Source organism: Pinus tabuliformis, chromosome 4_1 (genome assembly GCF_031772625.1).
Source record: "Pinus tabuliformis cultivar Carrire ecotype Pingquan chromosome 4_1, CPIR1, whole genome shotgun sequence".
Classification (NCBI taxonomy): Eukaryota; Viridiplantae; Streptophyta; class Pinopsida; order Pinales; family Pinaceae; genus Pinus; species Pinus tabuliformis.
The window spans coordinates 563,684,373-563,694,155 of record NC_142303.1 but is presented as its reverse complement, the minus strand read 5'-3'; the positions used below and the strand labels follow the sequence as shown (position 1 = coordinate 563,694,155).

Sequence of the window (9,783 nt, the reverse complement as noted above, 5' to 3'; positions counted from 1 at the left end):
CCAAGAATGAGAATATAGCCATGAAAGTGTTAGGAAGAAGGAGAAGATATTATTCTCTTGTATAAGCGGGAAGAGAGGAAAACATTTTTATGAAGATGGTTTTGAAGAAGGGTACACAAAAGTACCTCAAGGAAGAGCTTACCAAAGCATATTTGGAGCAATAATGAGGATGTTTATACAGAATGGTCAGTTGCTATGTGGAATATTGACAAGAGTCTCATTCAAGGAGTTGCCAAGGATGAAGAAAGGGTTGAAAGAGGAACTCATTTGCTTGAGGAAATGGAGAACCATGCATTTGCAGTGGAAACAAAGAGAGGAGAAACTCATTTTTCTGATGAGACAAAACATTGTGAACTTACCAAGGGAAACCAGGGAGGGGAAAATGTTTTCTGTAACAATTTTGATATGTGTGCAGGTATCACTAGAAATGAAAATTCTAGAAATTCCATGGAGCCAACAGAAGACTTGATATTAAAATCATCTACCTTGGAGATAAATGAAGAAATATGTGAGGAAATTGTTGCAACCCTTGTACAAAGCATCGTCACACTAGAGGACTAAAGGGGATATAACTATGCAATATCCTACTGAATTTTGTCATCATAACAAGAGGAAGTGAAGATCAAAGGATTGTTTGGGAAGGTGAAAATTTTAAAAATGGAAGTTGGCGAGATCCAAGAGTTCAAGGGAAATTTTTTGTAACACAACATGTGTGGAGCTAGTTTCATGTTTATATGTCAAGCAAGGAGATGATTTCTTTTGAAGGTGAATAATTTAGTCCAATGAAAGATGGACAATGAGAATGGCAGAAGAGCTATGTATTGTGACTTTTGTAGTTAAACAAACTATGGAATTGGAGATTGGTGCACAAGACCGTCTGAAGTGGAGACATAAGACCATAAAAATGATGGAGGCACAAGGCATAACATATAGGGAATGCCTGGAGTGGGATTGTAATTGTTTTAATATTTTTAATTCACCTTGGTATAACTTTAAGTTGTAGGATTTTAGAGGAACAATATTGTGGCTAATTCAAAAGGGCAACAGTTAACGAAAAACTAATTATGTGAACATATCACAACAAGGTAAGGTTTGGGACCCTAATGAAGCAACAAAACATCTAAAACAAGCCCAAGACCATAGGAAGCATGAAGTATGAGACTCTAGAAAATTAGGAGCTATACCAAAACCACAATGGAACCAAGCTTGGGAATAGAAACAACACTTTGTGTGGTATCCAAGAGGAGAAATAAATTGGAAAATTATGACCAGGAGGTCATGTTATTTTTTTTCCGAGGAAGTATGATACAGGTGCATCACCCCTCTGAAATTCATTTTCTTTAGAATCGAAAAGAATCCTGAAATTTCCTTCAATTTATAATTGTAATATTTAGAAGTAGCGAATTTCATGTAAAAAGAAGTGTCCTGCTCCTAGAAGAAGCCATGATCCATGTTTTTAGCATGTTCATTGATTTGGGCCCATCAGGCATTTTCCAAATGTAACAAGTCATAGTCAAAGAGTTGGGAGTTAGTAGAGGGACATGTGTAGACTATTTAATGTGTTTAGGTTTCCCTGTTCATTGGGACAGATTCTAGAATAGGCTAGGTGTGAGACCTTGTTGGTAGAGTTGCTGTCAGTGACTGTTGGGAATCTTCTCTTGTAAATAGTTTATTATGACTATTTTTTTTGTAGGAAGCAAAATAGAAGGTAGGTAGAGGTGGAGACTTAGAGAGGCCTCGAGAGGTGAGCTCAGTGAATTTCTAGGCAGTGAGTTCCACTTAAATCCTCTATGTATACATATTTCTTTTGAAGTAATAGAAAAAAGCTCGTTCTCTCCAATTTGAGTTACCCTATGAATGTGAGTTGAAGTTTTCGTTTACGATTAGTGTAATTCTCCAAGACTCCACCAATGATGAAAAATTAAGCTTTTTTGAAAAGGTCCAGGGTCATGAGTCGAGAGGACTCGAGTACTAAGATCATTAGGAATTTCTGTAAACACTTATTGTTTGAGGTGAAATGGAAATCTAGTCTTTCTCTAGTCGATTCCCATGTTCTTATTGATTGCATATATATTGATGACTACGAGGAGTGGAAAACATCCTTGCAATAAGGAAATTGGAAACCCCTATTCGAGTTAAGCATAGGGAGTTGAGAAATCACCCATCTCCAAACATTGCAATTCAATGTAAACTACAAAAAAAAGGGGAAATCGTGTTGGAAAAGTGAATAAATGAGGAAGTAAGGCCTTCAGCAATAGTTAAGTGTGCAAAAAAGAGGAGGCTGACCATAACCTTGTTGTAGGTCCCGACCCTGTCTTGGGCGGGACCCACCAAAGAAGTCGGTGTGGATGCTAGTGGGCGAGCAGTCGAACGGATTTTTGGATAAAGGGAAGAATAGTAGGAGGTCCTCACTCTTGATCGCCAGAAAACCTCGCAACTTTTTTTTGTATTGTGTTAAGTTTATAACGGGAAAATACAGTGATGTGTGGTTTGACGGTTGGGTTCATTGGGTGGAAACCTGCGAGGCCACTGTTCAAATCTCATTGAGTATAGTGTCATGTTATGATGTGCAACTCAAGGAGTAGACTCCCCTTATTCGTGAGTCTCAGCATCATAAGAATTCAGTATATATGGCTTGCAAGCTCTTATATGTACTCCTAGTGTTATAGTGGCAGCTACGAGGGTTGATCCTAGGTCTCCCTTAGATTAAGCCTCACAGTTACCGATTCACCACGTTGTTAAAAAAAAAAAAAATTATAACGGGCAAAAGAGTCGTGGAGAACTTGGGCTCGAGCTTATAGAATGTTGCACCAACATAGTTCATAGGTAAACAAAATGAATTAAGGGAACAGGCCTTCCGCTATGTCAAAAAATTAGAAAAAAAATGATAAGTCTTTCTAATTTTTTACATTTTTTTCCAAATTTTGGAAAAAAAAAATGATTTTACAAAATAGTTTATTATAAAAACTTTAATACAATGAGATTAAAAAACTTAAGATAATTTTGAAACATATTATCTTGTTCTTAGGAGGTAAAGACAATTATCTAGTTACAATTGTGTGGTTTTCATTTTATTTAACAATGCAACCCTATGTTTATTATGGAATTTTTGAAAATGGTATTAGTTTAATAACTTAAATGAAAAAATAAAAATATATTAACAAAATAATTTGAAATAAGAAATTGTTAAAACATAATATTTATTAAAACTTTATTTTTTATAGTTCATTTTATTGTAAAATTATTTGTAGTGAATCTTGATATAATAATTTTTGTGAGCAACTCTCTTAAAGGTTGTTATAGATTCTACAATGATATTGAAAAAAAAATGAGCTATCTAATAAACATTTTTATCAATGTCTTTCACTGCAATCATTATCTTTCTACCTAACCATTGGTGTATTTGAAAGCATGTTATGAATATCATATATATGATAACAAAATCTTTCGGAAAAAATCACATAGGAGTAATATGTTAACGTGTTTGGAACCATCCAGTGTGGTTCATCTTGTCCTGAAGATGAACCACACTGGATGGTTCAAAACACGTCGACGATATTACTCCTATGCAATTTTTTCTGAAAGATTTTGTTATTATTAATATGGATCACAAAAGTCAAAACTCAGAAAATATCATATATGTTGATTTACTTATACTTCTTCATTTTGTTGCAAGAGTTTTTCGCCTTTACAAATATATATCTTTAGGTTTCTTGGGTTTCTTGTTAGTGACCCACGATATCACACACTAGCATACCCTCTTAAAATAAGTATTTTACCCATTTATTATATTTATAAAAGGAAAAATAAATGTTGCAACAAAGTTACTATCCAACCTTGATGAAGAAGTAATAAAAGAAGTTGTAATCCAACTTGGGGTTCATGTGATCTTTCCACAATTTTCTTATAATTTGTAGTAGTTAAATGACATAGTTCAATTTCTACACTTGGGTTTTATTCTAGGAAATTTATTTGAATGATGACGTTATATCCTCTTGTTTTTTTAGAGTGTAAAGCTTGAAGAAAGGATTGCACTTCAAAGGATATGATCCCTTTAAGGCATGAGAGGTTCAAAGTTAAAATGGATTTATGTTGGTATTAGTAGCGTTATGTATAAAACTATTATTGGATTGTTTTTTGTCATTTGATTCATCAAAATAACCATTTTTCTTGTAACATTGTAACTTCAATATTGTATCCTGTGACACTTATGGGTGGTTTACACAATGAACCTAGTACAAACAACATGCATTTGTGCAATATTAAAGAACACCCTCAATTTCACTAGATATTAAAAAATATCTCTTAAAACCTTTTTTCTAAACCTTCATCCCGATATAGCATTGTAATAAATGACCTCTTCTTTAGATAGATATCTTAAGTGTCCATGCTTTTTATTAAAAAACATCTCTTATAATCTTTTTGTGAACCTCCATCCCAATATACCATTGTAATGAATGACCTATATTTTAACTAGATATTTTATATGTCCATGTTTTTTATGACATTTTGAATGTCCTATTCATTTATACTCCTAGTATGATAAGAAGACGTAACTCTTATGAGCCTTGGATGATGATTATGCAAACTTATGCACTACTCCCTTTTTCTCCTTTCTTATTTTATATGAATGACTTGATTATAGAGTAATATGGATATTCCAATAACATTAATTGTTTTCTATCAATAAATGAGGTCAAAAAGACCCAAATTACCCAAACCATACCTCTTCTTCTATTTTTCCAATGAAGCACCCAAGGAAAGACATTGATCGTAGAGAGGTTGACGTTTGAGTTATCAATACATTAGTGCTTACATCACACTCCATCAATGAAGAAAAACCATTTCTAAAAGTTACAAGTCCATATAACTATGACCCTTTATTTGCTTCTACCCAATGGGGATTCATTACAAAGTCCTTCCGCCAAGTATATTTTTAATATATTAGTGATTTCCACATGATTTGTAATGAAACTTTTGATCTCCTAGGGCCTTAGTTGATGGGAGAATACATCAACATGAATTTTCATAAATGTGGACCAATCTATTACAAAGCAACTTATTAAATTTACCCTACACATCTACATCAATACCTTATTCTAAATATTATCTTCCACTCCCTATATCCTCCAAGATCGAGATATTTCTAATATGTTAAAAGTATCACTTCATCCTTGTATATTAATTTTAAACATAATCTCTCTCCCTCTAATTCTCAAATATCTACATATTTTTAATATATTAACTTCTAATACTAAATAATGTATTACTTTTATTTATTTTTTATTTTAAACCTTCTGATATAAACTTCATTAATTAATTAAACCTAAAATATAATCTTTTACACTATCATATTTTTTTCCAATTTTTCCCTCATTCAAAACATTAAAACAACTTAAAAATGAAGTCACCTTCTCGTATACATATAATAAAAATAAACTAAAATTCGACATAACCTCTATTATATATGAAGGTTCGTAAAACAACTTGAAACTTGCAACACCCTCTTGTAAACTTACCATATGACTGAATTCATTCATATCAAAAATATAATATATTATATCGGGAATAATAATCTCACCAAGCATTTGGTTTAGATAATTACAATATAAGCATGATCCAATTACATTATAAAGGAACTTATCACTTTACACTATCTGCAGCAATTGACTCAGCCTAATGATCAGTAACTCATTCGAGTTGCCGATCGGATGTTGCCAGAGAGGAAGGTACTTTCATGTTATGGTCAGACTTATTACACAAACCTAATGAGTTCCAGCATGATAATAAAATATTTATAATCCTTGGTAGGCACTCCATAAGCAATGAGACAAGCATAGGCCAATGATGAACCGTTGAAAACTTTTTATATAAAAGAAAGTAAAAGGAAGGAATGACCAGCTTTTCAAGCAAATTGGAATAAGTAGAATAGTTTACTCTAAACCTTACTCAAAATCATACTAGACACGTAATAGATTACATGGAATTAACAGACTAACAGTATTTCCTGTTTTAGCTACACATATATACAATGAAATGGAATGCTGAACTTTGACTGTTACCACCACTGTTACACAGATATTTACAATACATTAAAATATTGAACTTTCACTGTTGCCAACATTGCTGCTGGTGGCAGTACTTGTACCAGCCCCACTGGTCAAATTTGAGCTGCTCAGCAATCCCTGAAATGATATTTGACTAAAATTTGACCTTTGAGTATCAAGAAAAGTATCTCGAATGCTTTCCAAAGCTCCCACAATCTCCATCATATTCGGCCGTTTTTGAGGAGATTGTTGTGTGCATGACAAACCCACCCTTATGAGTTGACCGAGACACATCAGAGTCTTATCTTCTTCAGTTTTAGTTGTGGCACTATTATTCAACAGACTGCTATCTACCACTTCTTCCAGTTGATTTGGAAAACCACTACTGGTCCATGTTTTCAAGTCCATTCCTTCCATAAACAAGTTATGGGTTGGTTTTTTCTTTGTGAGCATCTCTAATAGCACTATTCCATAGCTGTAAACATCACCTTTTGTTGTGACTTGTCCTCCTAGCCCATATTCTGCATTTTCACAATTTCAATTAACTTGTATTATTCACAATTTTAAACAAAATAGAAAACTAAAAGAAAAGGTTTAATATGCTATCCACTTTAAATTATACCTGGGGGAATGTAGCCTATGGATCCTTTGAGAGCATGTGTAGAAATGGAAGCTGATTCCTCAGAATTTGCAAAACACATAGTAGCAATTCCAAAGTCTGTTAAATATGCTGTGAGATCTTCTCCAAGAAGCACATTGCTGGGTTTTAAATCACAGTGAATCACTTGCATGAAACAATGATGATGGAGATAAGCCACACCATTTGCAATGTCTATTGCTATATTCAACCTTTGAATCAAAGTCAAAGCACTTGAATCATTTTCACCATGGGGATATAACCAATTTTCTAAGCTTCCGCTTTCCATGAATGGAAAAATCAAAGCTTTGAAGTCCAAATCTGAGTAGCAGGTTATGATTTTAATCAAATTCCTGTGTCGGACTCTGCCCAAAACATTGCACTCTTTGTCAAAACTCTTTTTTGCTCCTTCATTTTCCAAATTAAGAACCTTGACTGCAATAATTGTGCCATCATTCAAAACACCTTTATAAACTTTCCCAAAACTACCCACTCCTAACAAGTTGGAGTCACTAAATTCATCAGTTGCAGTAACAAGCTCCCTGTATGAAATTCTTTGGTACCCCACATTCAAAGACCTCAGACCCTGCCCCACATTCAAGGACCATGCACCCAATAGTCTCCCATGATTTAGTCTCCACAAAATACGCAGAAACAAACAGCATAGAACAATAGCTATAACTGCTCCAACACCTGTTATTACTCTTTTGAAATGAAAGAGACTTTGATGTTCATTAGCAGAACAGGTTGACAAACCTACCCAACTTCCACACAAACCAACATTTCCCATAAATGCAGTGGCATCAAGCCTTTTGAAAATTCCACCTTTAGGGACTTCGCCTGATAACTTATTGAAAGAAAAATTTAAGTAAGAGAGAGCTTTGAGTTTCTCCAAAGACATAGGTATTTCACCCGACAAATTATTGGAAGAGAAATTTATGGAATGGAGATTTTGAAACTCACTGAGAAAAGCTGGAATAAGACCTTCAAGTGCATTGCAAGAAAGATCTATATCTTGAACCATACTCATTTTGCTTAGTCCCAAAGGTATTGTGCCTTCTAATAAATTGTTTGAAATCTTGAAACCCATAGCCAAATTTACAAGACCTCCCATCTCCAGAGGTATGTGCCCCCTCAGCCTGTTATATGATAGGTCTAAAAGTAGCAACTTCACACATTTCCCTAAAGTTGCAGGTATAGTACCTGATAACTGATTATTTTTGAGATTCAGATATTCTAGCTGCTGGAGGTAGCCAACGGATTCGGGGATTCTTCCAGTGAGAGTGTTTCCCCCAACAGATAGGATCCCAAGGGATTTGAGTTCGCCGATTTCCATTGGGATGTTTCCTTTTAGATTGTTGGAACCCAGATATAACCTCTCCAACCTTTGAAGCCTATTAAGTGAAGAAGGAATTGCTCCGGAAAACTGATTCTTCTCTAAGTTAAGGAACGTTAAACTAGTTAGGTTTCCAATATGCGGAGGTATTTCGCCTGTTACATCATTGAAGCCCAAGTCTAGCATACTAATGGTTTTAGAGAGCTGGCCAATAGAAGAGGACAAACGTCCGGTGAGATTATTAGAGTATAAAACGAGTTCTCGTAGGGAGGTACAGTTTATTAGAGCAGTAAGAATGGGAAAGCTCGTGCTGCTGCCGCTAATCAGTTGATTATAAGCTAAGCGAAGCCGCTGGAGTTTGGTCAACTTACCCAACTCCATGGGCACTACTCCGCTGAGCTGGTTTCTCCCGAATTCGATGACTTGAAGCTTCGTACAATTGAACAAGGTAGGGGGAATGCTTCCACTCAAATGATTACCGTGCAGATATAATCCCATCAATTGGGTGTGTCTTGTACACAATTCCGATGGAATGTGTCCAGTCAAATGGTTGTCACTTAAAACCAAAATTTGGAGATTTGTGCAATTTGAAAAGGAAGAAGGGATTTGCCCTGTAAGACTGTTATTCCAAACATTGAATTTGCGGAGGAGACTTAGCATACCCAAATCGGAAGGAACGAGGCCGCGAAGGTTGTTATTTGTAAAACTTACAAAGACCAAAGAAGACATGTTTCCCAAGCAGGCGGGAATTGTACCTGACAAATGGTTGTGTCCTAAGTCATAGTTTTGTAATTTGGAGAGAACACACAGTTCTGAGGGAATGTTTCCTCTTAGATTATTTTTGGTAAAATTCAAGGTCGTTAAACTACGACATCCACCCAGGGTGGGTGGAATGGAACCTTGGAATTGATTCATATTGAGGAAAAGGTCATGTAAACGAAAGAGGTTTCCCAATTGATAGGGTATGGGGCCATGAAAGCTGTTATTGCTAAGGTCGAGTCTTACGAGAAACGAGAGATTGCCAAGAAGAGGAGAGATTGTACCCTCTAGTCCCATGCCCGAAACATTTAGGGACACCACTCTGTGCCCACTGCATGAGATACTTGTCCACTCGCAGACTGAAACATTTGGTTTCCAGTTAGTGGGTAAGGATTGGGAGGGATCATACGTCGTGATTGCAGACACGAATCCAAGCACAGCCGCTTGGTCGGAAGCGTTGCTTAGATGAGCATGGGACAGATTAGATAATCTAACTGTGGCCAATCCAAAGGGAATGACAACGAGAAACAAATAAACGAGTAAAAGAAGCATTTTCATACTATAAACGAAGAGAGAAGGAATGTACCAGATCTCCATCACCTCCGGCAAGAGAATAGGCTTTACAAGCATAACAAAGGGTAAGAAAACTGTTTTGGTGGGAGTTTCTTGGTGTATATATAGACTTCAAGTCCAGTGTGAGGCAATATCGAGCGTCCTATTCAACAGCTGCTGTATCACAAATGCCAACACACAATTCAGTACGACCTCCTTACCGAGAAAGGATTCAGAGTTCATAAAGCAGATTCCGTCACATTTGAAGTACTTCGATGACATCAACCGAAAGGGGTCCATAGTGCGCAAGTAGTGCTTACGATGTCAAATTTGAAAACTCTGAAATGTGGTTGGAAAACCTATTTCGCATTACACAGTTTTCCGAACACGGAAGACGGACGTATGTTCTTTTCAAGGGACAAAGGGCGGCGAACGAACAGCGAGGGTAGGCA

The 9,783-nt window shown here is 35.8% G+C and overlaps 1 protein-coding gene across 1 annotated transcript; it reads right to left on the bottom strand.

Moving 5' to 3' along the window:
* Positions 1–5,986: 5,986 nt before the first annotated feature.
* Positions 5,987–9,409, bottom strand: LOC149177109 (uncharacterized). Its single transcript, XM_089423290.1, has 2 exons — positions 6,670–9,409; positions 5,987–6,568 (listed from the first exon to the last, which is right to left on the bottom strand). Exons 1-2 carry the CDS (start codon positions 9,407–9,409, stop codon positions 6,093–6,095), a joined length of 3,216 nt encoding a protein of 1,071 aa, XP_089279416.1. The 3' UTR covers positions 5,987–6,092.
* Positions 9,410–9,783: the final 374 nt, after the last annotated feature.

Excerpts from the sequence above, each read along its gene's own strand:
- LOC149177109 (XM_089423290.1), bottom strand. The coding sequence starts at position 9,409 with ATGCTTGTAAAGCCTATTCTCTTGCCGGAGGTGATGGAGATCTGGTAC. Across the intron at positions 6,569-6,669 it reads CATAGGCTACATTCCCCCAG|AATATGGGCTAGGAGGACAA; the intron begins GTATAATTTAAA and ends GTGAAAATGCAG.